The sequence below is a fragment of the Brassica napus genome, chromosome C9, assembly GCF_020379485.1.
Source record: "Brassica napus cultivar Da-Ae chromosome C9, Da-Ae, whole genome shotgun sequence".
Taxonomy (NCBI): Eukaryota; Viridiplantae; Streptophyta; class Magnoliopsida; order Brassicales; family Brassicaceae; genus Brassica; species Brassica napus.
This window is the reverse complement of record NC_063452.1, coordinates 5401517-5427574: the sequence shown is the minus strand read 5'-3', so window position 1 is coordinate 5427574 and position 26058 is coordinate 5401517. Positions and strand designations below refer to the sequence as shown.

Genomic DNA, 26058 nt, shown 5'->3' with positions numbered 1-26058 from the left:
ATCTCGTACTATTTGGTTCATCGCTTAGTACTAAAGATATCGAAACGTGGCTTGCAACTGCACTTTGACGCAACCTTCGCGAGCTCTTTCTTATTAATGAGTATTCCAACGAGAAGCCAAATATATTGCCTAGTAGATTGTATACCTGCAAATCGCTCGTGATCTTGAAACTCCGTGGCGAGATTCGTCTGGATGTTCCTCGTCTGAGCTGTCTTCCCTCTCTCAAAACTTTTGAACTTATACTTGATAAATACTTCCAAGGAGGACCTCTTAGACGGCTTCTATCTATTTGTCCTGTTCTTGAAAATCTGTTGGTGAATTGCGGTTGGGACGATTACGATAAGGGACTGATCACTGTTACCGTCCCGTCTTTGCAGCGTTTAACATTATATTTGCATAGTGAAACTGAAGGTATGTTACCACGTGGGTTAGTGATAGCTAGATTCTCCTTCTTTGAAGTATTTGAAACTCCGGGATCGTCATCAATGGAGTCGTCCCGGATTTTCGATTGAGACTATACCTGATTTAGAGGAGGCATATGTAAATGTTCAGTATTGTAAGACGTCGTTGAGTCTTGGTCTTATGGCACCAACCACATCTATAGAGCGCCTTATCAGATCAATCACATCTGTCAAGCGCCTTACAATATGTTCAGAGGTAAGTTTTTTTTTTCTTTTTTTGGTATGATTAAACCAAGTTTTGATCGGAAGATGAATTGTTTCGAAGAAGAAATTTATCCGACCATGTCCTGGTGTTTACATGGAAAAAATACTATGCCCTCCTTTTCTAATTAATTGCGAATTTTCAGTCTCTTTTATAGAATCATGTGTTTATACTTATTCATCTTTGCAGATGCGTTACAGTGGTGGTTTTGTCTTCAACCAGCTTGAGCATTTGAAGCTATGTGTATGCGGAGGGGACTCATCGAATCTCCTTGCTAGGTTGCTCGAAGATTCTCCTAACTTACGAGTGCTAGACATCTTTGAAATCGTACCAAGTTTCTTCCATTAAACAATTATTCTACCTTTTGTGCGCACACAATATGATTTTAACTTGGTTCTTCTATTCAATTGCAGGATCATGATGATAGGGATTATGAGGAACTAATAAGTACTACTGTTCGCACTGTTCGTGAAAGTGTTCTGTCTAATTTACGAACTTTTAACTGGTCAAGATACTTTGAAAGAAGACCACAGGAGATGGATCTTGCGGTTTACATCCTAGGAGAAAAATGGTGTCTTAAAGACTGCAACAATCTCGTCTGATGCATTGCCTTCTGGGAGATGATCATGGAGTTTGTTGACTTGCTTCCCAAGCATCAACCATATGCCATTATGCCAAGTCGTATTTAGTCTTTAGATGTTTTCATTTATGTAATAGAATCCTTGGAACTTTTATATGTATACTTCTATTTGTCTAGGAAAATGCAGATTCTTGCAAGTTTTACTCTATAAGCCTTCAACTTCTTAAGTAGTTGTGGATTACGTTTCTGAGTCTCCACATCCACGAGTGAGTTCCAGAGAGAAAATAATAAGATAAGCATGTATATATATATATATATATATGCGTTTCATGGTTCAATAGAGTTTTTTTTTTCTTTCCAAAACATGGATAGCTGGTTTAAAGATCTGTGGAGTGGTTTGGTGTGAAGAATGAACACATGAATAGGCCTGGCTCATCATATAGCAGATGAGGCACTGGCTACCAGTTCCAACCTACAGCTCGAACCAGGCCCAGGTCCAAGTGATTGTGGATATTACCATGTTTTAAAGACGATGAAGCTAATGTTAAAGGCCATCGAATAGTATCTAAACATAAATTACTATTTTGTTTCAGATATATTACAAATTCGAAATTTTCTTTTCTGTAATAAACTCGGGGAAACCAATAATATTAGCGACTCGCTAATGGTCAAAGTCAAAACCTGTTCGAGTAAAAGCTCTAATAATGAAAAACTATGGTCTATGAACGCAACGATGATGGTCAAAGATATCTACTAATGTATTGAAGTCAAAGTCAATCTTCATATTCTTTTTAGAATATATTTCATTGTAAATTTATTGCTACCAAGTTTTGTGTGTTATAAGATACATAAAAGTTTAAACTATTAAAACATAAATGAAAATATGTTAGGAAGCATCACATTTACCTCATATATACGCAAACCAGGCTCCATTATTTCCCGACAGTTATATACACGTGTTTGATTAATATGAAAATAACGTAGATGAGTAAAAATTAATGTGCATAAAGTTATTACATCCAAATTTATTGATTGAAAAACTACAAAATAGCACATCAATCGTATCAAGCTACAAGTGCATTGCTGTGGTCAGATATTTTTTTATAGATCAAAGATCACAATTCACACTAGGTCTAGGCACGGATCGGATATCCGGATTTTTGAAAGTATTTGTGATTTGTTTCGTATGTCACGAATATCTAATTTTTTGATTTGCTTTGCTTCGAAAAAATACGGATATTCGGAAAAACGGATATCCGAAAAATAAATAGATATTTGCGGATATTTACGAATATTTACGAATATCTCATATGTTTTCATTAATACAAATAATCTTAAAAATTTGATACAAATTTGTTTTGTAAAATAATTTTCTGCATGATATATATGATAAAAATTAAAAAAAGTAGTGAATCTACATATTTTGTAAATTTTTTGAACTTAATTAACAATTATAATAACAAAAAACTTAAGAAAAAAATTATAATTGTCATAAATGTGTTCTTTTTCTTTTACGTAATACTTTTATATAATTAATAATGTGAATAAAATTTATCAAATCATATGTTAGAATAATATTTATATAATTTCATACATTAAAAACTTTAAATATAATCAAGATATACATGTATTTATATATTGACGGATCGGATCGGATATCCGCTTCCTAAAATTTTAATATTTGTGATTTGCTTCGATTTTAACGGATATTAATTTTTCGTATTTGGTTTGTTTCGAAAGTTTACGGATATCCGGAATTTTTGGATCGAATCGAAACGAATAACGAGTCGAATCAAATCTAGCGGATAAAATGTCCGGTACTAGTTCACACACAAACAAACCACAGTCGGTTGTTATCATTTGATTTCTAATAATGAATAATGCGCAGTGTGGATAGAACATAGAGGAGTGAACAAGAACACATACTTTGACTTTTAAACACTCGAATTAGAAGTACTCCAAGGACAGGTTGTGTAGCAAACAAACAAAGTAACTCAATTCCCTATGCCTCCTCAACCAATTCATTTAAATCTTCACCCACCACTTCTTACAAAAATACAGAAAAACATAATGTCATTAACTGACTAAAACCATTTTTGAAAAGTTCTATAGTTATATTTTATTCAGCTTTAATGTTTCTAGTATTTCATTTGACGACCGTCTTATTATTTATTTTGATATACCAGTGAAATTTCTTGTATTATTTATTGCCATTTTCCAAAGGGAGAGGATAAATCAAATTAACATGTCATTGCTAATGAACTACATATGACGCCACATTTAACATCTTCTCCTTTGGTTTCTTCCGGAATAACTTGGTCCCAATTATATCCACACAAGCACAAAAGCTTATGTACTAAATGTCCAAAAATAATGTAATCTCGATATCAAATACAAAAAACCCATTATTATAAGTATACTTGTCTAAATAATTGTATACATTATGGAGAAAGATTTGTCTTTTTACTTTTATATTTTTCTAAATAGATAATAAAATTAAATAAAGTCACTTTCTTTAGGTAACCCCACCAAAATTTAACTCATGCATATTGAAAAGAAAGATTCTTGAATATAATACTACAACTACTACTATACTCTCTCACTTAAACAAACCCTGAACAAATACTCTGTTTCTCTCTCTCTCTCTCTCTTTCACGCGTTAAAGATTCTTGCTTTTTAATCTTCTTTCTTACACGATCACTAATATGTGTCGGTGACTGAAAGTCTCACTCTCTTTTTCCTCTGAATCATCGATATGCTCTGTTCTTTTAACCTTTGAAACGTTCTAAGTTTAAAGGTAACTACTTTGTTCTTGTTCTACATATTGAAAAGCTCTGTTTCTCAAGATTACTCTGTTTTTTTTTGTACTATTGTGTTTTTATTCTCTGAAGCGTCTTGTCTGTGTTACTATTTTATTGCAGATCTTGTCTGAAACCGAGAACTGACAAAATGGGTTTCTTTAAATTCATCTTCTTGTTATCTCTCCTATGGAGTTTCTACAGTTCAGGCTCATCTCAGCTCCAAGCTTCACAAGCGCAAGTCCTTCTCCAGCTGAAAAAGCACTTGGAATATCCAAAGCAGCTCGAGTCTTGGTTTGATCACAAGACCAGTTTCTGCTACTTACAACCATCGCCGTCCATGAACATCACTTGTTTCTCTAACTCAGTCACAGAGCTGAACATCTTCGGCGACAAATCATCAGAAAAAGCCAGAAGCTTTCAGGGTTTTGCTGTCCCTAACGTGACCTTGTCTGAAAGATTCTCTATTGAGTCCTTTGTCACTACACTGTCAAGGTTAAAGTCACTTAGGGTTCTTACTCTGTCTTCTCTAGGGATTTGGGGTCACCTCCCTGAGAAACTTCATAGGTTAACTTCGCTTGAGTATTTGGATTTGAGTGATAACTTTCTGTTTGGTTCAGTACCGCCCAAGTTGTCTTCGATGGTAAAGCTTGAGACCTTCAGGTTTGATCATAACTTCTTCAATGGCACGTTACCTAGCTGGTTTGATTCATTTGCAAACCTCAAAGTTCTTAGCTTTGAGAGCAATAAGCTATTTGGAGAGCTGCATTCTTCATTACTATCCTTGTCCACAATCGAGTATATCGATTTGAGGTCAAACTCTCTGAGTGGTTCACTTCCTAATGATCTCAAATGTGGAAGCAAACTCTGGTTTGTAGACATTTCAGACAACAAGTTAACCGGAAACGTCCCTCGTTGCTTGAGCAGCAAGCAAGTGAGATACAATGGAAACTGTTTGTCTCTAGGGAAACAGCAGCATCCAGTATCTTTTTGTGTTAAAGAAGTCCGCGCTGAGGAACATGCTGAAGCTGAAGCTGAGGCTGAAGCTGCAAATAGACCAGGACAAAGAGGATGGAAGAAAGGAGCTTTGGTCGGTCTGATCATCGGTGTATCAATGGCTGCATTGGTTCTACTCTGCGGTGTGTTTATCTTGCTTAGAAGAAAAGGAGTCACAAAGAGGCAAATGAGCCATAAGACAGTTCAAGATAGCCGTCCATCCATTGGATTCTCCTCTGAGATACTCTCAAATGCAAGTAAGATTTTCGACAAAAACATCGATACATATTGTGATAAAGAGACTTACGACTCTTTTGTTTGTGTGTTTGTGATTGTGATTAGGGTACATTTCTGAAACATCAAAGTTTGGTACAGAGGATTTACCGGTATGTAGACAGTTTACCTTGGAAGAGATAGTTCAAGCTACAAAGAACTTTGACAAAACTGCTATTCTCGGTGAAAGTTCCTTGTATGGCGCGGTAAGTTTCATGACATCATGTGTGTTTTCACCATCAAATTCTAAGACTTTGCTTGTAATCTTTCAGCTATACAAAGGAACTCTTGAGAATGGAACTAAAGTGGCTATAAGATGTTTGCCATCATCAAAGAAATACTCAATAAGGAATCTAAAACTGAGGCTTGACTTGCTTGCCAAGCTTAGACACCCAAACCTAGTTTGCTTGCTGGGTCATTGCATAGACTGTGGTGGAAAAGATGATTACAGTGTTGAGAAAGTCTTCTTGATTTATGAGTACATTCCAAATGGAAACTTTCAATCTTGTCTCTCAGGTTTGAAGATCAAAACTTTGTTGCGTTTTAGCCAAAAAAAATTGGAGATTTCTGACAAATATTTTGTTGGTTTTCTGCAGATGATAGTTGGGGTAAGGCTATGAACTGGTCAGAGAGACTGACTGTTCTTACGGGTGTTGCAAAGGCTGTTCATTATCTTCACACTGGAGTGATTCCTGGATTCTTTAGTAATAGACTCAAGACTAACAATGTCTTGCTTAACCAGCACCGGTTTGCTAAGCTGAGTGATTATGGTTTGTCCATTGTCTCTGAAGCAACCAGACACAACACAGTTAAGCTCGTTACTCTAGTCTTTTGTTTCTGTTCTGAATCGGTTTTATCCGGACTAAACTACTTGGTGCAATGCTTCCCTTCTTGCTTTTAATGTTTTTTGTTAACCGGTTTTGTAAACTGTAACCAAGACTAGTTTAGCTGCAATTAGTGAGCTTAGTGGTTCTGTTTCTGTTCTGAACCGGTTTTATCCGGACTAAACCACTTGGTGCTATGCCTTCCCTTCTTGATTTTGATGTTTTTTGTTAACCGGTTTTCTAACCAAGACTAGTAGCTGCAATTAGTGAGCTTAGTGGTTCTGTTTCTGTTCTGAACTGGTTTTATCCGGACTAAACAACTTGTTGCTATGCTTCCCTTCTTGTTTTTGTTACCGGTTTTGTAAACTGTAACCAAGACTTGTTTAGCTGCAATGTGTGACCTTAGTGGTTATGATCTTAACATGTCAAAACCTAATACTTGTCACTCACGTTATAACTTTTCTTGATCAGGAAATAGCAAAATCATGGCAAATGTCAAGGTTAGAAGATGATGTCTACAGTTTCGGATTGATTCTTCTACAAGCAATCGTTGGACCATCTGTTTCAGCAAGAGAAGAAGCATTTCTCCGAGATGAATTGGTACGAGGTTCTTTCAGAAGATCAAATACTTTAATCATTGTACTTGTGTAAGAAAAAAGTTGTGATCTTGGTCTCTGCTTTGTGTTTCAGGCATCACTGGAGAGTGAGGAAGGAAGGAGGAGAATGGTGAATCCGACAGTACAAGCTACTTGTCGGAATGGATCTTTGATACGAGTGATAGCTCTTATGAACAAATGTGTTTCTCCTGAATCGTTAAGCCGGCCATCGTTTGAAGATATCTTGTGGAATTTGCAGTATGCTTCTCAATTGCAGGCTGAAGATGGTGATCAGTATTAGTGTACATAGCTTGTACTAAAAAACTGAAAAACGTTTACATGCTTCATAGATTTGTGTATTGTGTGTATGGAAAGTCTCATATTATTTATGAAACGATTAAAAAAAGGAAATAAATAACATTAATATCAATTTGACAACAGAAAATATAAAACTGAACTCTTGTTAAACCAAAAAAGAATATGGAGAAAATTAAGCCATATTTTTTTTTGCAAATAAAGTTCTGAATAATTTATATCAAACTCAGGAAAATATAAACGTTTCCATGCTTCATAGATTGTGTGTATGAAATCCCCTATTATTCATGGAGCGATTTTGAAAGGAAACAAATAAAATTATTAGCAGTTTTTCAAAAGAATATATAACACTGAACTCTTTATATTAAACCAAAAATGTGGAAAAAATTAAACCAAACAATGTTTCTTGAGAGAGTTGTGAAAGTAGTTTATTTTTATTTATAGCAAAGTAAGGAATTATATTTTCTCCAAAGGTCTCGGTCACTCCAAAGCCATTCTCTTCAAAGGAGTCAAACCTTCAGTGACCTCTCAAGAAGCCGATATCTTCAAAGGAGTCAACCGTGCAGTGACCTCTCAAGAAGTTCCTTTCAAATGCTCCTTTGTGAAAGAGGACAAAGGCATTGCATTCTTTGTTACTACTTTCGCGTTGTTGCATTACATTGGTTTTGGCATTGTCAGCTTGTTCAATAACCTAATGGTCAGAGATCATTGCTTGAAGATGGCTCAAGCAATCCAGAAGATTGATCTTGAGCTTGGAGCCAAGATTACTTCTGAATGTTCCAGTTCATGGTCTAACGTCCCATGGTAATTTCCATGGTTTTGAAGTATTCCATTATCCTCTATACTCTGCTATTTATTTTTAATTATTGTTTAGACTTTGTTATTTTTTTGCTACATAATCCAATCTCGATGACTTTGATGAATAAAAAAAAGTAAGGAATTATATTTATAAAATAACAAAACAAACTAAAGATCTCAATTCTGAATTCTATATACCATAAGTAAGTCAATAAATATGTTAAAAAAACATAAATTAATTTATTTTGTTTCAAAGAGAAGAGGTTATAACTAAAAAGCTTTCTCTCTCATCTCTGTTCACGCTCTCGTACTTTTCACAGGGAAGAGAGAAAGCTTGCCGTTTTTGTTGCCGGTTTCTCTCCGGCTTTGCTTCCCGACGTTCGGGCTTCTGACTCTGGGCTGCGGTGGCTCTCATAGCACTGCTTCGCCGGCTTCAATTCCGGGAAACGGTGGCTTATAAAGCACCGATTTCGCCGGCTTTTGTTTCGATCGTCGCGTCTTGCTTCATCTTCTTCACTGACTCTCTATTCGATTCTCTTTTCTTCCTCTCCTTCGGAAGATCGGAGCTTGTTGGATCGATTGAAGACGGTGGTTATCCTTCTAGATGCGACGATTCGTCAGACTAGAAATCCCGGTTAGAACTTTTGTGAGAACTACTCTGTTGGTTCTCCACAGGTTCGTTTCTTCGCTGATGGCGGAGCTCCGGCGCTCATCTTCTCTGACTCCGGCGAAGGAAGTGATCGCTCGCCTTAACGTGTGTCCTGAGAATGCTGGGCGTTCCTGCACGTGGTGGGTGACGTGTTCGTCGTTTCCTTCCCAACGGTTTGCGTTTATTGGGCTTACGGCCCTAAGCGTTTGTTTAAGTTCGCCCTTTCTGTTTGGGCCTTTTGTTGTATTAATGTTGTACTGTTTTGGGCTTTGTTCTTATTGGGCTTAGACCCGTTAATAAATCTACCTGTGAAAAAAAAAAAGAGGTTATTTTGACGTGGGCCATTGATTGGGCCAAATGAGATCTTCAATAGGCCTAAGTGAGAGACTCAAAAGTCTTAAGTGAGTGGCAATAGTGTAAATATTAAAGGTTATACCACGAGATCAGGAGCTCCGACCCAAACTAAGAGACCCGAATTTGGGAAACCCGGCTCCGGTTAACTGTTATATCCCTTTGACTATAGCAAAGGCCAAAACCCTTTAAGCTAAACAGTACGCGAAACTAGATCGGAAGCTATGGCGGATTTGGAAGATGTTCAGACCGTGGATCTCATGTCCGAGCTCCTCCGCCGTCTCAAATGTTCACAAAAGCCCGACAAACGCCTCATCTTCATAGGTACGTCATCAATCAATTATCCTTTTTTTAGATCTGAGAGATTGTATCAGTGAGAGCTTGAACGAGTCGTGTAGTTACACTTAGGTTTCTTCTCAAGTGGTTCTGTTCGTTCGTTGTTTTGACTTCAGACTTTTAGATCGAAAGTTTCATCATTTGTGTCTGCTCATGGCAAAGATGATTGTAATGTTAATAAGTTAGTCTCTTTCTTTGGGGGAATCAATAAGCAGCTTAGTGCACCTGTGTGATTACTGAGGCTTTGTAGATATAAATGTTACATTATTTGGTTCTGTCACATAAGTTTAAGACTATGCCAAAGATATTTGGTGAAAATTCGGGTCTTTGTGTTGTGCCTTTGAATGTGCATGTGTGATTTCTTGGATGGAGTGTTGAGGTTTGAGAAAGCTTTGTTTTTTTTGTGATTACAGGACCTCCAGGGTCAGGGAAAGGTACACAGTCTCCAATAGTGAAGGATGAGTTTTGCTTGTGTCATTTATCCACTGGGGACATGTTAAGAGCTGCTGTTGCTTCCAAGACCCCTCTTGGTCTCAAGGCCAAAGAAGCTATGGACAAGGTCTCCTCTTTTTTTTTTTAATTTTCCTTCTTTGAGAAACATCTTTGTTTGCTCATTGTTTCCATTGCTCTTTTTTGCAGGGAGCGCTTGTTACTGATGAACTGGTTGTTGGTATAATTGATGAAGCCATGAACAAGCCAAAATGTCAGAAAGGTTTTATCCTTGATGGGTTTCCCAGGACTGTTGCTCAGGCAGAGAAGGTCCTGTTCATTATAAAACGCTCTCTCAGTTTTTTCTCTCTTTTTTTGCTCTTTTGGTTGTTTATTGGGGGTTTGTTGTTTGTTTGCAGCTAGACGAGATGCTTAAGAAGCGAGGAACTGGAATCGACAAAGTTCTCAACTTTGCTATTGATGACTCAGTCCTGGAGGAAAGAATAACCGGTAGATGGATCCACCCGTCGAGTGGCAGGAGTTACCACACCAAATTCGCGCCTCCCAAAACTCCTGGCGTTGATGATGTAAGAATCACAATAAATTCAATTTAAAAAAAAAGAATCACTATAAACTTCGATACCTTTTGTCTGTTTATGCAAACCCCTTTTGTCTGTTTATGCAAACCCCTCCTTAAACATCTGTCCAAAACTTATTCTTTCTATCATTTTCCATGGAAGATTACCGGAGAGCCTCTGATCCAACGCAAAGATGATAACGCTGAGGTTCTAAGGTCAAGACTTGCTGCTTTCCACACTCAAACTGAACCGGTATTGATTCCTATTCTTTTTGTAGTTCATTGTTGGTTTTAAGCATCCTCATGTTCATGTTCATGTTCTTTCATTACTCACAGGTGATTGACTACTACGCGAAGAAGGCTGTTCTTACAAACATCCATGCTGAGAAGGCTCCACAAGAAGTTACGTCAGAGGTTCAGAAAGCATTGTCCTGATGATGAAAGACTTGCTCAAGGCAGTCATCTCTTCTGGTTAGAATCCATTCTTTTCCTTCCTACAAGAGAGACACACATCTATTATATATCTTCTCATCTGCGGAATGACAGTTTTTTCTAGTCTTTTGCGCTTTGCCTTTTCGTCTAATCTTAAACTTCGGGAGAATAATGTATGCTTCCGACCAAAACGGTCTTGATTATAATCTGCTGTTTCCTGTCTGACAACTTGAGCTGTTTTTATTCTGCACTGTAACAGTCTCTCAACATTCCTCTCTTTATCGAATCAGTAAACAACTTTGATAGACAATTTGCAGCTCAGATTCATTGGTACTCAAGGCAACACCAGAAAGACTCATGTCTGGAACTCTGTATCCATCCCTACGGTGTAGACATGTGTACATTAACAATCTTCACAAGCCCATACCATAACTCAAAAAGACACTGATAGGCTGCCTTTTGATATTTATTAGTAGGGCCATTGGGCCTTTATAAGGGCCTAAAAATAAAATGATTAATGGGAACAAGCTTATCCAGTTGGCACGTGTTATTCAGACACGGTTTACAAGGCGCGTTAACTGGGTAAAATAGTCAAGGTAGTGGAGGAAATGTCGGTCGACGATCGCGTCTATTACACGCACTTCATCAACACGTGGCATCTTCCGAGTGGACTCAATTACGTTTACGCGCGTGAGATCTTTCTCAAATAAATTAGAGAGATGGCTCGTAGTATCTTTAACAGCCGTTGGATCTAATCTCGACGGTAAATATCGAACGAATAGTTACAGCCGTTTAGATTTTGTTCGGCTTGCAAATTGACGGCTTAGATTCGATTAAAGGCGGCGGGTTGATCATCCTCTTCGGATCTATAAGTAGACAAGCAAACTCGTTCGTCATTGGACGCAAGTTTCTCTCTCTCCTCTCTCTCTTTTTTTTTTTCTCTCTCTCTCTCACCTCTTTTCGTTATTTCGATTCTTTTTCATTGTGGAAACGATACCTGGGAACTCTGGATCTAGGTTTTCAGATCGATTTTGGTAGTTTTTTTTTTCTCAGTCTAGGGTTTCTCTAGGGTTTCAATTTTGGGGGTTTGTGCCCTAATTCGTCGTCGGAGAAGGTTCTCTCTTCGGTATCGTCTCGTCGTGGATTCTGATTTTGACCCGAGGGTGCAATTCGTCATCGGATTGATTTGGTATTGTGATTCTTATCCGGCCAATTGATCGGGTCTTGGCTCGAGCGAGAACAAGGAGGGTGTTTGATCGTGGAAGGGACTGACGCGATTTGATTTGATTGATTACTGCAACTTCGTAGAAGCATGGTTCAAGTTGATATGTGCACAGCTATTGGAAGCTAGTCGCATTGCATTAGAAGGAGCCCCAAGTCGTCGTCTTTCTTCTGTGTGGAATGATGGGTAAAGCAAGGAAGCATTCTAGAGGGATGCAAGCTGTTGAGCGTGACGACTTCGGTTACCCGCGTGGGACGGATAGTGAGATGGAGGAGGAGGCACCCGTGAGTAAAAGGAGTCGTTTTAGCTTGAATGGTGGAGATAGATTCGGCGTTCCTAAAGAGGTTTTGTCTTTGTCGAATATGCTAAGGTCTGAGAGAGAGCATTTAGTTCACAAGCTCAGGATGGAGCTTGAACAGGTCAGGGAGCTTCGTAGGAAGGTTGAATGTTTTAGTTCAGATAAGGTTATGTTGTCTCCGTATAGCGATCTTCATAGTTGCAGTGATGGGTCTCGGAGGATGCCTACACAGGGGAAAAAGCGTCGTCCTTTGCGGAATGATAAGCAGCGGAGTAAGAAAGGGCCAGCATCTGCTAGATTAGATGTCACAACAAGCTCTACGGTTGCTTCATTGATGAAGGAGTGCCAGACGTTGGTCGATCGTCTATGGTCACATAAGTTGGGGTTTCCATTTCGCATCCCTGTTGATCCAGTTTTGCTGAATATTCCAGACTATTTTACTGTGATTAAGCACCCGATGGATCTTGGAACGATAAGAAGCAGATTGCGGAATGGGGAATACTCTAGTCCTTTGGACTTTGCAGCAGATGTGCGTCTTACGTTTTCAAATTCCATGGCTTACAACCCACCAGGAAACCAGTACCATAAAATGGCTCGAGATCTCAGCACATATTTTGAGTCGAGATGGAAAACTATAGAGAAGAAGATACCTGTGATGGAACCACCAGTCACGTACCTAACCAGTTCTGCTTCTCTGGAGTCTGAAGTCCCGTATAATGTAGCACCACCGAGAAAGAATACAGCTTCAGTGAACGAGAGCAAGTTGAGGGTGGAACCTGCGAAGTTGGTCATGACAGATGATGAGAAGAAAAAACTAAGCCAAGATTTGGACGCGTTAGAAGAGTTCCCACAAAACATTGTTGATCTCCTGAAAGAGCAAATTGGCAATGATGACCTATCTGGGGAAGTTGAGATTGAGATTGATATAGAGACGCTTTCAGACGAAACCTTGTTCATGGTTCGGAAACTCCTGGATGACTATCTAAAGGACAGAAAGAAATCACAGGAGAAGAGTGAACATTGTGAGATGGAGGTAAAGAATCTCTGTTATCAGTTTTTAGTGATTGTTTGTGTGCGCCAGGAAATTTTGTCATTTGACTTTTGGTTTAACTTGTCTCGTAACAGATTGCTCATGACTCTGGATTCAGTAATTCCACTCTGCAGCCTAGTAAAGGTAACTTGTTGCTATTTGGTTTGATGTCGAAAATGATTTGTATCAGGAGTCTGATGTATTCCTAATTACAGGTGATATGCTAATTGACGAGGATGTTGACATAATTGGTGGGAACGATCCCCCTGTTTCTAGCCATCCCCCTCACAAGATAGACAAAGATGCTGCATGTAGAAACAATGAACGCAGCAGTTCGAGTAGCTCCAGTAGGGATTCAGGCTCTTCGTCTAGTGGTTCGTGTTTATGCGAGCCTTCTTTTATTTCGTTAGAATAATCATTTTTTTTCTCTCTTAAATTGTACCCTTTTTTTTTCACAGTATGTAAGATTAGTTAAGATTGGAAATAAAGTAACTCGTCATCGCTACCTGTCTTTTTGTTTTGTTTTTGTTTTGGTGATTATAGAACTGTGGTAATTGTGTTGATGGGTCTCAGCGCAAAACTGAAAACTCTATGTTTTTTCTATGCTCTACTAATTGTGGTTATACCCTTGCTATAGAGGATATTGTAGTTTGTTTGTATGGTTTATTAGTTGATGACAGGAGTTATTTCTTACGCTAGGATTTGGTGAATTCTAGAATGGTTTTCTTTGTTTAATTGTCCCCTTAGAAAGAGCCTTTTATACTGATTATTTCTGTGATTATCTTTCAGATTCTGATTCTTGTAGTTCCTCTAGGAGTGAAACAGATTTCACTAAAGCTTCAAATCCTACGAGTACAGAGGTATATGACAGTGGAATTAAAATTGAAATTCACTACGGTAGAATAAGTGTAATCTTCTCTTTAATTTAGGATAAAAAGGAACCTGGAGTTGATATCAACGGTGAAAAGATTGTTGTAAATGGTTAGTCTCTTTTCAATTGATGTATGCAAGTTGGAGTGCTCGGATGAAAGTTATCCCGAAACTTATTCTTTGTTCTCTGTAGATTCTTTAAATGAGTTGTGTCAAGTTGAGCATGATGTTGGGGAAAAGTCGGCCGCCATAGATGCAGTACATGTCATTCCAGAGGGTAAGAAATGGATAATGATGGTAATAGCTGTTTGTTTCCAGATCATGATTTTACCTGTCATGCTTTGGCTATCTTAGAGGAGACGGCTCCTTGTGAGAGGCAAGATTCCCCTGGAAAGCGTCAGCGTGCAGCTCTGTTGAAAAATCGTTTTGCTGATACCATTATGAAAGCTCGAGAGAAGACACTAACTAAGGTTGATTTTTAAGTACCTGCTTTTGACCAAAAATCTCGTCTGAATGTCTCCAAAGGTTTAATCAAAAATTTTGACCCATCAATTTTCAGGGTGAAAAAGGAGATCCTGAAAAACTGAGGATAGAAAGAGAGAAGTTTGAGAAACGGCTTAGGGAAGGTTGGATTGTAACGCATCGAGTGTGCTTATGCACTTCATAACTCTTAACTAAATTTCTTATTGCAATTCTTGCTATTTTGGATTTCCTTATGATTAGAAAACCTACGGTTACAAGCCGAGGCCAAAGCTGTTGAAGAGGCTAGGAGGAAAGCCAAAGCAGAAGCTGCAGAGAAAGCAAGGAGGGAAAGAGAGCAAGAGAGGGAAGCTGCACGACAAGCCTTACAAAAGGTATAAAGGACTTCTCAAGTTTTTATTTTATTTTCTCAAGTCCTATGATGTTGTACAATCATGCTGATTGACTTTTTGGACGGCTGCAGCTGGAAAAGACGGTGGAGATAGACGAGGGTAGGCGGTTTATGGAAGACCTGGAGATGCTTAGAGCTACAGGTGCCGAGGGTGATCAACTACCGACTTTCATGGAAGAGATGAGTCCCAAACGTAGTCCGGATATGTTGGGTAGTTTTAAGATGGAAGGAAACAGTAACCCGTTAGAACAGCTAGGTTTGTACATGAAAATGGATGAGGATGAGGACGATGAAGAAGATGAGCCACACTTTAGCCAAGGAGAAGTAGATGAGCAGACCCTTGATAGAAAAGAAAGACTCATGCTTAGTCCTCACGGAGTAGAGAGAGAGGACCAACTTGATAACGGAAATAAAAAACCGGCAAGCCAAAGGGCACAACAAGATGGTGGGAACCAAGAAGATGAAAAATCCATCAACCAAAAGGAAGGAGAGGAACAAATAGAGAATGGGCCAGTTAGCCCTCACGGAGAAGAGGTAGAAGACCAACTCGGTAGTGGAAGTGAAGGGAGAGAAGAAGTGGTAAGCGAAAAGGCAGAAGATAGTGTGAACCACGAAGATGAAGAACTCATCAATCAAAATGAAGGAGGAAGAGAACAGCTGGAGATTGTGCCAGAGCAAGAAAACGGAGTTGAGGACAAGGGAGATGAAGAAGCTGATGTTATGGACGAGGGAGATGATGAAACTGGAATTGTCGACATGGTAGGGGTGGAAACTGAAGTTGTTGAGATGGTAAAGGTTGATACTGAAGAAGTTGACATGAGAGAGCAAGAGACTGAAGTAGTTGGCAATGGAGAGAAAGAAACTGAAGTTGGAGGCATGGGAGAGCAAGACAATGGAATTGAGGACAAGGGAGATGAAGAAGCTGAAATGTACAATAAAGATGAAGAAACTGGAATTGTCGACATGGAAGGGAAAGAAACTGAAGTTGTGGACATGGTAAAGGCAGATACTGAAGTAGTTGACATGAGAGAGCAAGAGACTGAAGTTGTGGACATGGGAGAGGAAGGAAATGAAATTGGAGGCATGGGAGAGCAAGAAAATGGAATTGAGGACAAGGGAGGTGAAGAAGCTGGAATTGTGGACATGGGAGAGGAAGAAACCGAAGGTGTCGACATTGTAAAGGTAGAAACCGAAGTTGTTGACATGAGAGAGCAAGAGACTGAAGCTGTAGACAAAGTAGAGAAAGAAACCGAAGTTGTCGTCATGGGAAAGAAAGAAACTGATGTTGTTGACAGTGGAGAAGAGGAAACTAAAGTTGTCCACAAGAGAGAGGAGGAAACTGGAGTTGTGGAAAATGGAGAGGAAGGAAATGAAAATGGCGACAATGGAGATGAGGAAACTGAAGCTGTGCAGACGAGAGAAGAAGAAAAAGTTGTGGGCAAGGGACAGGAAGTAAGTGAAGCTCTCCAGAAGAGAGAGGAAGAAAGTGAAGTTGTGGAAGAACAGATTGAATGAAAGGAATGAAAAGAAAGGGTGAGCAATGAGTCTTGCACAAAATGTGACCGTGGCGTGAAATAACCAAGCAAAGGAGAGCCAGAGAGGCTGAGCTTTGCTTATTTCTCAAACTGACCCTATCGAGTGTTGATGAGATGCACTTTGAATTTGATGAAGACCAAGAAAAAAAAACAAAACAAAACAAAACAGTTTTGATTAATGAAAGATATTGTCGAAAAGTTGAGTTTGGTATTAAGGCACCAAATTTGGACAAATCTGTTGAAATGTGCAAAGTTTTAATTCTTTAAAAGTAATTTGCAGTAACTAACGAGTCATTTTGTCTTTAACTTTTGAGCCCCAATACTTTCGGATTGATCTGTAAAACCCAAATTCCGTACCGAGTCTAAACGGATAGAGGGTAAATATGTAATTTTACTTGCGAGTTGATATGAAGCGAAGTGAGTGAGGCGGAAGGGAACAAAATGGCTGGGGTTGGTCAATGGACTCTCTGCGTCGCTTCTTTGCCGTCGCCGAGATTAACTCCGGCGATTTGCAGTTCAAACTCTTCTCCAACCACTGTTAACTTCCGCGCTGAGCTGGCAGCATTCCGTCCTCAGTTCCGTCTATTCTCTCGTACGTCTCCGTCCCGTCGCCGTCTTCGCGCTTCCAGCTCCGAGGAGTCAGGAGGAATCTTCCTCCCTCACCTCGTCGCTTCTATGGTTTGCATTTCCCCTCCATTAATTCCTGATACTTTGTTGCAAATATGTATTTGAACTTTTTTGTTTTCTATTAGGAGCAAGTTGAGGAGACTTACGTCATGGTGAAACCAGACGGCATACAACGAGGCCTTGTAAGCTCCTCTACATTAGCTTTGAATTTGATTTAATCTTTCTTTGGCTTAAACTCTTCGATTGTTGTATCCTCTATAGGTTGGAGAAATCATCACTCGTTTTGAGAAGAAGGGGTTTAAACTCATTGCACTTAAGATGTTCCAGTGCCCTAGAGAGTTAGCTGAGGTAGTGTGATTCACCACTTTACACATATCTAGTTTTTTGATGATGTTAACATGTCTAGAATTTTAAGCCTAATCATGATTTATATCACCTAACTTATTGAAGTGAGACTCTTATTTTTTCGTGTGTTTATCAATTGGCAGGAACATTATAAGGATCTTAGCTCTAAGTCATTCTTCCCTAGCCTCATTGAGTACATCACTTCAGGCCCTGTTGTGTGTATGGTACGACTTAGACCATTATACTCTTTATCCAGATTTTCCTGGTTTGAAGTTAATTGCTTGTGATGTTTTGATTATTGTAAAAAAAAAGGCTTGGGAAGGTGTTGGTGTAGTTGCTTCAGCTAGGAAGATGATTGGGAAAACAGATCCTCTTCAAGCTGAACCTGGCACTATTAGAGGAGATCTCGCTGTACAAACTGGAAGGTTTGGACTCTTTTTATCTGCTTTAAAGTAATTGTTGGAAGCAAGCAAAGTGTAGTAGATAGTTTTAATGGTTTGATGATGTTTGCCTGATGCTATGCAGGAACATTGTGCATGGTAGTGATAGTCCTGAAAACGGAAAGCGTGAGATTGGTGAGATTTTTCTTCTTTTTTTCTTCTTAAATCATTCTCCCATGTTAATCATTGAGACAGTGGTTATATAGAAAATGCAAATCAAGGTGGTTCTAATTCATTCTTTTATCAGGCTTGAGCACATAACTAGATTAAAGATCATACTTGGTTGGCTACACCCATTGTTTGTTTGGTTCAGTTTCATTTCATCAAAACTATTTATGTTGCTTCATTGACTTAGTTTCGTGAGTTTGTTTGCTGACATTTTGGCTCTTGTTGTGACACAGCTCTGTGGTTCAAAGAAGGCGAGCTATGCGAGTGGGATTCGGTTCTAGCTAAATGGCTAAGGGAATGATCCTTGAAGAATACAGATTCAGTTGTAATGGTCTAAACTTTCTGTTACTTTTTTTCTTGTTACTGAGTGAGGATGAGAGCTTGGTTCTTTGTTCTTTATTTTGGCGGCAATGTAAGTTCCATCTATGTCGAATCACTTAAAACCTTCATGATCCTTGTCGTGTCTTCTTTCTTTGATCACGTCTGGGAGCAATGCATTGATGCATGATTGTCGACATTGTTGACATCACCGAACCGAACCGATTTTCCGGTTTATCTCTAAGACCGGTTAGTATTATCAGATCCGCCTTCTTAATCTTCTGGCTAAACGACAACGTTTTAGCATATAGAAGACGCACCATTGTATCCTGGCGAGAAGCTAAAGGAGTTGATGGGGCTGGGAGTGAACAGAGTGTCTTTAGGTGTTCAAGCGTTTCAAGATGAGCTTTTGAGAGCTTGTGGTGTCTCTGAAGTGTACGAGGCCGATAGAGATTGTTAAGGCGCATGGAGTTGAGAATTGGAGTATGGATCTTATATCTTCTTTGCCTCACCAGACTTTGGTGATGTGCGAACAGAGTTTGGAAACGTGTGCCTAAATTTGCTTTTATATTTTAATTCTGTAATCTGAATAGTATGAACTTGTTTAGGTACACTCCAGGCCAGTCTCCTCTTCCTTCAGAAACCCAATCAGCAGAGTTTTACAAAACAGCCTCATCGATGCTCCGTGGTGCAGGTTATGAGCACTATGAAGTCAGCAGTTACTCGAAAGACGGGTTCAAGTGCAAACACAAACCCTTCTATGCATTCGGTTTGGGTTCGGGGAGTTACGTTGGTGGGTTGAGGTTTTCAAGGCCAAAGAAGCTTAAGGAATACACAAACTACGTCGCCGACTTGGAGAACGGCGCAGCCAACTGGTGTGGAGACGGTAGTGTTGATCTCAAGGATGTTGCCACAGATGTTATAATGCTATCTTTCAGAACATCTAAGGGCTTGAACTTAAAGGAGTTTGGAGGTAGTGAACTTGATCTGTAAAGTGTATGAGCCTTATGTGGAGAGTGGGCATATTGTTTGTTGGGATGAAGTGAGAAGAGAAGTGATGAGTGATGAATTCAAAAAGTTAGTTGGGAATGATGAAGTGAAGATTGAAGATCACGTGAGGTACCTTAGGCTGAGAGATCCAGATGGTTTTCTTCTCTCTAATGAGTTGATATCTCTAGCCTTTGGTGTCATATCTCCTTAAATTTTTTAAAGCTATTAACAAGGAGAGGGATGTGTTTTATACATCCTTAGTAACACAGATTATGTATCAAACTGGATGTTACTATTCATATGGTGCTATTTTTTATTAGTGAAAAATATCATTTTCTTTTACTTCACCTGAAGCATCTGCAGAAAAAAAAGATACTGGAAATAGGAACTGTGGGGAAACTGCACCAGACAATCACAGTAGGAACATGTGTCCTTACAAAGATCTAGCCAAAGCTATGTAGATATATTGTCACTGTCTGGTTCTAGATTCTAACAATTCTATTCAGATTCAGCTATGAATAAAAACAGACACAAAGAAATCCAGGAAAATAATTTCAGAAGAGAGCACCGAATGGAAGAAGAACAGAGCATACAAGAGGATATGCTTCCATTAGAGTTAAAAAGTAATTAGTTACAGTTAAAGCTAGAGAACAAAAATTATTTAGTGAAAGTCACTTTCCAGATAGATATAAGTTTGGAGACTATAATTTACATAAAATGTTTTCTTTATAAAACTCCAGAAAAAAACAGAAGTAGAGTTTGATCCTAAGAACTGAGAAGCCGTTGATGATAAAGACAGAAACTATCCCTTACAACGCAGGCTTTTGAACATGTGGGTATCAATTTAATTCCAGTTGTCATTTTCATTTCCGTTGCCGCCGACTTGAGAAGCTTCTACGGTTAGGGAGCTGCTAGACGAGAATGCAGGCGGTATGGAGTGATCGAACCTACAAGCTGGACCAAATTTGCAGATGCCATAGCGGCATGAACGTCATGGCTGCATCAATGAAAAGATTAAATATTATCTCCGAGCATCCATGTATATTTGATTATCTCTCTAAAATTACATGCATACTGTAATATGCTCTATGATGTAACATACAATATATTGTTTTTCTAACCGCATAAGACTTCATTCTTTCGGAACAATAATACACAAATGACGATATTATCACCATAGGATAACCAATGTCTACTTGTTCAACAATTTCACCTTATGTTCGATACTGATATTAGGTTGGAAATAAATCACTATATAGTTACAAATACAAATGAATCAGCTACAAAAAATGTTTTATATACACATTGAATATATGTTAAGGTTATCGATATAGAAACTGATACGTGTGAGATTGTTAGCTCCTTTGTTACGGTCAATGTTTCTAAAACCAGATGGGCAACCGAACGGGAGAAACTCTTGGGTCATGGTTCAATGTGATCCAACTAAAAACAGCTGAATTTAGTAATATATTATGAATAATATCTTAATAATCTTATACCTATGAATATAATATTTTGTGAATAAGTATATACATTCAATACAAACATCAATCAAACCATCATATAATTTTAAAGTTTTAGAGAAGGAGACACTTGAATTATCTCTCATTGTGTAAATACATGAAACAATAAGCCAAATTATCTCTATCAAAAATCAATTAGAGTAAAAAACTAATTAGAATAATTTCAAAGAATACATGAAACGATAATCGGCATGAGCTGATTGATCGCCGCCCAAAACAGCAAACCCTAGAAAAACGGAAAAAAAAAAATTAGAATAAGGTCAAGCAATATAATGCAAAACTGAATTTAGATCATAATATATATCTCCTCATCTTGAGGCAATTGAGACGAAGAACGATTTTAAATAAAATTTCATAATTTTAGTTTTATTTTGCTGTAAAAAAAATATGAATAAGATCTTGTATTTATAATAAAACAGTAAAATCATGCGGCAAGTTTTACTGCTTTTGCGCCAAGGTTTGGTGCTAAGCTGTAGCGATTGAGCGCCAAATTATAGCGCTTGGTGTCCAACCTCAAAACATATGCTAGACATCAAAATAAATTTTGAATATAATTCATCTAAAGAGTTATTTTAGAGAATGAGTAGTTTTCAATCTTAAACATAGAAACAAACAACATATAAAAAAAGGTTAAAAATATTATAATCATTTTGATTAACAATAACAAATTATTTGAATATAAACTAAGACAATTGCTTTCATAAATTATAGCAAAACTAATGTTATTACAAGATCAGAACTAAAGTTATTCCATAATAAGATATTGTTCGTCAACCAAATATTTTCAACTCAAAAATTAATACAAAACATGATTTTTAACAATAAATCATCATAATTAAATTATCAAAAAACTTTTTTTGAAAACACACAAGTTATGTTTAGATTATCATCAGAGGCAAACTCTATATATCAAACTCTATATATCAGATCTGTCCAACAAAACATGTTATTTTAAAGTTATTTGTCATTAAATCAATGTTGGTGCACAACTTTTGTTCATGACATAATCAAATGGAGGATACAATTAGTTTTTTCTTTATAGCATAAAACTTCATTTCTTGTAAAAGCCAAATTAATTATTATTGTAAGATATTTGACTATAGTATGTAGAAAATATCCATGTGAATAAGCCAAATTAATTTTGGAACTATCCCATTTAAATTTAAACGTTTAATTTTGAATTTTGGGTTTTTCTTTTTTTTTAATTAAAAACGAATTACTTTTAATATATAATATAATGATGGTAAATACGTAAAACAAAACGTATTTTTGTCAATTCCTGTTTAGTTTCCATATATATGATCAGTAATGTCACATCCATAATTGGCACGAAAGGGGGTGGTCTTGAAACATGATCACCGCTCCATTACCAACAACCACTCTACCACCATTAACGAAAGTGAATTCAGTAGGACTACGAAGACGAATATCAGTACCTTCACTGAGAATATCAGTATCATCACCAAGATAAACAAGAGATGAACGAAGAAGAGTTATAACTCTTAAACTTGTACGCATAATTCTATTGGGAAATTTGAAGACAAAAAAATCTCAAAAACCATGAGATATTTCAACCGTAAAATAAAAAAGCAATGAGAATCATCAGAAAAAAAAAAGCAAAAAATCATATTTATTTATATATTTTAAAGAAAAAATGTAAGTACGGTAATAGGTGTTGATGTAGTTGAGAACCATTTACGGTACTATCACTAACTACTACCAAATGGATCACTAACTACTACGTGCCGGAATATCACTAGTGAGTTAATTGATTCATCACACGTTTGGTTCAAGGTTACATAGACACACACCTTAAAGCAATGAGGCAGCAGACCTCGGAAGAATGGATTTTTACACAATGCAGTGATGCATGATTGTTGTGATTGTTCACATCGCCGAACCAAATTGATATTCCGGTTTATCTCTAAGACCGGTTGGTATATAGAATCTCAATTTCCTCTCGTCTTCTACAACTTATGCCAAAAAACGACGACGTTTTAGATATAGATGACACACCATTGAACTTTGATCCTTTGAATCTTCATCTTCTCTCTTTTCTCAGTCTCTCGTCCTCTGGTAAACCATGCTCAGAACAACGGCTTCCCCAATTTTCTCGTCCTTTACAGCTAAACCCAGAACCTCGAGGTTAATTTTCAAAGCTTTCAACGTCCTTCTCGAAGATACCCCACCAAGTGCTCGACGAAATGCGTCAACGAATCTAACAACCTTACACCAAGGCCCTCCAACCTCAGCCTACGTCCACCTCCCCTTCTGCCGCAAACGCTGCCACTACTGCGACTTCCCCATCATTGCTCTAGGCTCCTCCTCTGCTTCAAACACTCTCCACGAGGAAAAAAGACAAGAAGAAGACGACGACCCACGTATCAGAAACTACGTGAACTTGCTCGTCAGAGAGATAAACGCGACAAGAACAGGTTTCGACGCGAACCCGAATCTAAAGACAGTGTTTTTCGGGGGAGGCACGCCTTCTCTCGTCCCTCCGAAGCTTGTCTCTTTGGTCCTCGAAACGCTGAGTTCGAGTTTCGGGCTGTGTCCTGATGCTGAGATATCGATGGAGATGGATCCAGGAACGTTTGGCGGTGAGAAACTAAAGGAGTTGATGGATTTGGGAGTGAACAGAGTGTCTTTAGGAGTTCAAGCGTTTCAAGATGAGCTTTTGAGAGCTTGTGGTAGAGCTCACGGTGTCTCTGAAGTGTACGAGGCGATAGAGATTGTTAAGTCATGTGGAGTTGGGAATTGGAGTATGGATCTTATATCTTCTCTGCCTCACCAGACGTTGGAGATGTGGGAAGAGAGTTTGAGATTAGCTATTGAGTCTCAGCCAAGTCATGTCTCTGTGTATGATCTGCAAGTGGAACAAGGCACCAAGTTTGGAAACGTGTAAGTATATCTATGTAATCAAACTTTGCTTTGGGATTTTGATTGTGTAATCTGAACAGTATGAACTTGTGTAGGTACACTCCAGGCCAGTCTCCTCTTCCTTCAGAAACACAATCAGCAGAGTTTTATAAAACAGCATCATCGATGCTCCGTGGTGCAGGTTATGATCATTATGAAGTCAGCAGTTACTCAAAAGACGGGTTCAAGTGCAAACACAACTTGATATACTGGAAGAACAAGCCCTTCTATGCTTTCGGTTTGGGTTCAGCTAGTTACGTTGGAGGGCTGAGGTTTTCAAGGCCAAGGAGGCTTAAGGAATACACAAACTACGTCGCTGACTTGGAGAATGGTGCAGCCAACTGGTGTGGAGACGGTAGTGTTGATCTCAAGGATGTTGCCACAGATATTATAATGCTGTCTTTCAGAACATCTAAAGGGCTCGAACTCAAGGAGTTTGGAGAGGCTTTTGGGAGAAAGGTAGTGAAGTCGATCTGTAAAGTGTATGAGCCTTATGTGGAGAGTGGGCATATTGTTTGTTTGGATGGTATGAGAAGAGAAGTAGTGAGTGATGAATTCAAAAAGTTAGTTGGAAATGATGAAGTGAAGATTGAAGACCATGTGAGATACCTTACGTTGAGAGATCCAGATGGTTTCCTCCTCTCTAATGAGTTGATATCTTTAGCGTTTGGTGTCATATTTCCTTGAGTTGATAACATTGAAAGGTTGTTTTGTACAACCCTTAGTAACACAGATTGTGTGTGAAACTGGATATTGTCATTCATAGTTTGGAGACACTATAATTTACATAAATGTTTCCTTTATAAACTCCAAAAAAAAAAACAGAAGTCGCATTTTCATTTCCATTGCCCCTGACTTGAGAAGCTTCTATGGTCTGGGAGCTGCTAGACGAGAATGCAGGTGGTATAGAGTGATTGAACCTACAAGCTGGACCAAATTTGCAGATACCGTATCTGCTGTAGTGTGTGCACATGTTCCGACCCTGAGCATCAAAGACAAGTATCGAAAAAAGGGGATCAAAATGTAAATCAGAGAGCTTGTCATTGATCACAAATTTTAGGTGATTGTTTGCTGAGTTGTATGTGCACATGTTCTGTGATAGGATACTAGAAGTCAAGCACGTGCTGAGGTGGCAAGTACGAGATCAGCTAGACGACGTCAACCAAAGGGCAAGAATCTCGCATGCAGGAGCCTCACGACTCATTTATTTTCTAGTTTTATTAATAAGAGAAGTGGTCTTCCTTAACTATAGGAACCAATCTTCATGTCACGTTTCCCATTTCATGTTTGTTAGGAGTTGGTGCTCCACTTTCCATTTCTTTGCTTCATGTACGCTTTGCTATTTATATGAATCAAAAACCTAAAAAGAGGTAGTCTTAACTACCCAAAGAAAAGTGTGTGTTCTTAGTTTGCCCTTTGGCAAATTCTCTTTGATTTGAAGAGGGACCTTAATTGGTATCAAATCCATGTTTCTAGATCAACATTGATATCTCTTGGCAAGGGACCTATCAATTGGTATCAGAGCATGTTTTGTTTTTGATCCGGACCACTTTGTGGTATCAAAAACTTAATATTTTTCACCTTCCTTGTTATCGGCATTCTTCGTGAATCAACGATTATCAAGAATCCTCGACGAACGGCCATTCCTCGGAATCAACGATCATCGAGATCTATCCAGCAATTTTATTTTCACCATTTTCTATTCGGGTTTGTTGATCAAGTTCAACATCCTTTCTTTTGTATGGATTAATATCTATAATTCTTCCATTGTTTTTTAATTTCAAAAAAAAAAAAAAGGATTTTATATTTCTTTTTCACTCGAAAACAAAAACTCTTTTTATTCAAAAAAAAATTATTGTTAATAACAAACCATGGAGACAGCTTGGTCTTGGAAGCCGTAGTGCGTTGAAAAACATCACAACTAGAAGAATCAACCGGGGAGGAAGAGAATCAATTCAAGTGAAGTTTTCCTCAATGCACATGAACCTTGAGGACAAGGTTCTTTTAGACCACCGGGGTATTGATAGGATACTAGAAGTCAAGCACGTGCTGAGGTGGCAAGTACGAGATCAGCTAGACGACGTCAACCAAAGGGCAAGAATCTCGCATGCAGGAGCCTCACGACTCATTTATTTTCTAGTTTTATTAATAAGAGAAGTGGTCTTCCTTAACTATAGGAACCAATCTTCATGTCACGTTTCCCATTTCATGTTTGTTAGGAGTTGGTGCTCCACTTTCCATTTCTTTGCTTCATGTACGCTTTGCTATTTATATGAATGAAAAAC

The 26058-nt window shown here is 38.3% G+C and overlaps 6 protein-coding genes and 1 pseudogene across 7 annotated transcripts; all 7 read left to right on the top strand.

Moving 5' to 3' along the window:
* Window positions 1–582: 582 nt before the first annotated feature.
* On the top strand, window positions 583–1265 carry LOC106408503 (putative FBD-associated F-box protein At5g38570). Its single transcript, XM_022706896.1, has 3 exons — window positions 583–657; window positions 853–990; window positions 1077–1265. The coding sequence occupies exons 1-3, from the start codon at window positions 583–585 to the stop codon at window positions 1263–1265; spliced, it is 402 nt and encodes a 133-aa protein (XP_022562617.1).
* A 2552-nt stretch (window positions 1266–3817) lies between these two features.
* LOC106410958 (probable inactive leucine-rich repeat receptor-like protein kinase At3g03770) lies at window positions 3818–7160 on the top strand. Its single transcript, XM_013851597.3, has 7 exons — window positions 3818–4040; window positions 4165–5294; window positions 5380–5516; window positions 5583–5826; window positions 5907–6118; window positions 6606–6734; window positions 6825–7160. The coding sequence occupies exons 2-7, from the start codon at window positions 4193–4195 to the stop codon at window positions 7029–7031; spliced, it is 2031 nt and encodes a 676-aa protein (XP_013707051.1). The 5' UTR covers window positions 3818–4040; window positions 4165–4192; the 3' UTR covers window positions 7032–7160.
* A 1757-nt stretch (window positions 7161–8917) lies between these two features.
* Window positions 8918–10845, top strand: LOC106409159 (adenylate kinase 4). Its single transcript, XM_013849837.3, has 6 exons — window positions 8918–9167; window positions 9593–9738; window positions 9819–9938; window positions 10028–10195; window positions 10349–10438; window positions 10522–10845. Exons 1-6 carry the CDS (start codon window positions 9068–9070, stop codon window positions 10618–10620), a joined length of 723 nt encoding a protein of 240 aa, XP_013705291.1. The 5' UTR covers window positions 8918–9067; the 3' UTR covers window positions 10621–10845.
* Window positions 10846–11492: 647 nt separating this feature from the next.
* On the top strand, window positions 11493–16726 carry LOC106409157 (transcription factor GTE10). Of its 2 annotated transcripts, XM_022706247.2 has the most exons (11): window positions 11493–13170; window positions 13263–13311; window positions 13383–13541; window positions 13957–14027; window positions 14097–14148; window positions 14231–14314; window positions 14392–14507; window positions 14597–14663; window positions 14761–14891; window positions 14981–15206; window positions 15237–16726. In XM_022706247.2, the coding sequence occupies exons 1-11, from the start codon at window positions 12019–12021 to the stop codon at window positions 16421–16423; spliced, it is 3294 nt and encodes a 1097-aa protein (XP_022561968.2). In that variant the 5' UTR covers window positions 11493–12018; the 3' UTR covers window positions 16424–16726. The 2 variants fall into 2 exon arrangements, with proteins under 2 accessions (XP_022561968.2, XP_013705288.2); XM_013849834.3 differs by having other exon boundaries at window positions 14981–16726.
* An 18-nt stretch (window positions 16727–16744) lies between these two features.
* LOC106409161 (nucleoside diphosphate kinase II, chloroplastic) lies at window positions 16745–18477 on the top strand. Its single transcript, XM_013849838.3, has 7 exons — window positions 16745–17121; window positions 17196–17252; window positions 17332–17418; window positions 17559–17639; window positions 17728–17840; window positions 17941–17990; window positions 18257–18477. The coding sequence occupies exons 1-7, from the start codon at window positions 16885–16887 to the stop codon at window positions 18322–18324; spliced, it is 693 nt and encodes a 230-aa protein (XP_013705292.1). The 5' UTR covers window positions 16745–16884; the 3' UTR covers window positions 18325–18477.
* A 147-nt stretch (window positions 18478–18624) lies between these two features.
* Window positions 18625–19673, top strand: LOC106409162 (annotated as a pseudogene).
* A 3074-nt stretch (window positions 19674–22747) lies between these two features.
* LOC106406933 (heme chaperone HemW) lies at window positions 22748–26046 on the top strand. The gene is made up of 2 exons (XM_013847683.3): window positions 22748–23755; window positions 23830–26046. The coding sequence occupies exons 1-2, from the start codon at window positions 22938–22940 to the stop codon at window positions 24458–24460; spliced, it is 1449 nt and encodes a 482-aa protein (XP_013703137.1). The 5' UTR covers window positions 22748–22937; the 3' UTR covers window positions 24461–26046.
* The last annotated feature ends 12 nt before the right edge of the window (window positions 26047–26058 follow it).

Coding starts and splice junctions, on each gene's coding strand:
- LOC106408503 (XM_022706896.1), top strand. CDS start 583: ATGGCACCAACCACATCTATAGAGCGCCTTATCAGATCAATCACATCT. Junction 658..852: donor GCCTTACAATATGTTCAGAG/GTAAGTTTTTTT, acceptor TCATCTTTGCAG/ATGCGTTACAGTGGTGGTTT. Junction 991..1,076: donor TGCTAGACATCTTTGAAATC/GTACCAAGTTTC, acceptor ATTCAATTGCAG/GATCATGATGATAGGGATTA.
- LOC106409159 (XM_013849837.3), top strand. CDS start 9,068: ATGGCGGATTTGGAAGATGTTCAGACCGTGGATCTCATGTCCGAGCTC. Junction 9,939..10,027: donor CTGTTGCTCAGGCAGAGAAG/GTCCTGTTCATT, acceptor GTTTGTTTGCAG/CTAGACGAGATGCTTAAGAA. Junction 10,439..10,521: donor TCCACACTCAAACTGAACCG/GTATTGATTCCT, acceptor CATTACTCACAG/GTGATTGACTACTACGCGAA.
- LOC106409157 (XM_013849834.3), top strand. CDS start 12,019: ATGATGGGTAAAGCAAGGAAGCATTCTAGAGGGATGCAAGCTGTTGAG. Junction 13,171..13,262: donor GTGAACATTGTGAGATGGAG/GTAAAGAATCTC, acceptor GTCTCGTAACAG/ATTGCTCATGACTCTGGATT. Junction 14,508..14,596: donor GAGAGAAGACACTAACTAAG/GTTGATTTTTAA, acceptor ATCAATTTTCAG/GGTGAAAAAGGAGATCCTGA.
- LOC106409161 (XM_013849838.3), top strand. CDS start 16,885: ATGGCTGGGGTTGGTCAATGGACTCTCTGCGTCGCTTCTTTGCCGTCG. Junction 17,122..17,195: donor CTCACCTCGTCGCTTCTATG/GTTTGCATTTCC, acceptor GTTTTCTATTAG/GAGCAAGTTGAGGAGACTTA. Junction 17,253..17,331: donor ACGGCATACAACGAGGCCTT/GTAAGCTCCTCT, acceptor TATCCTCTATAG/GTTGGAGAAATCATCACTCG.
- LOC106406933 (XM_013847683.3), top strand. CDS start 22,938: ATGCTCAGAACAACGGCTTCCCCAATTTTCTCGTCCTTTACAGCTAAA. Junction 23,756..23,829: donor GGCACCAAGTTTGGAAACGT/GTAAGTATATCT, acceptor GAACTTGTGTAG/GTACACTCCAGGCCAGTCTC.
- LOC106410958 (XM_013851597.3), top strand. CDS start 4,193: ATGGGTTTCTTTAAATTCATCTTCTTGTTATCTCTCCTATGGAGTTTC. Junction 5,295..5,379: donor TGAGATACTCTCAAATGCAA/GTAAGATTTTCG, acceptor GATTGTGATTAG/GGTACATTTCTGAAACATCA. Junction 5,517..5,582: donor AAAGTTCCTTGTATGGCGCG/GTAAGTTTCATG, acceptor GTAATCTTTCAG/CTATACAAAGGAACTCTTGA.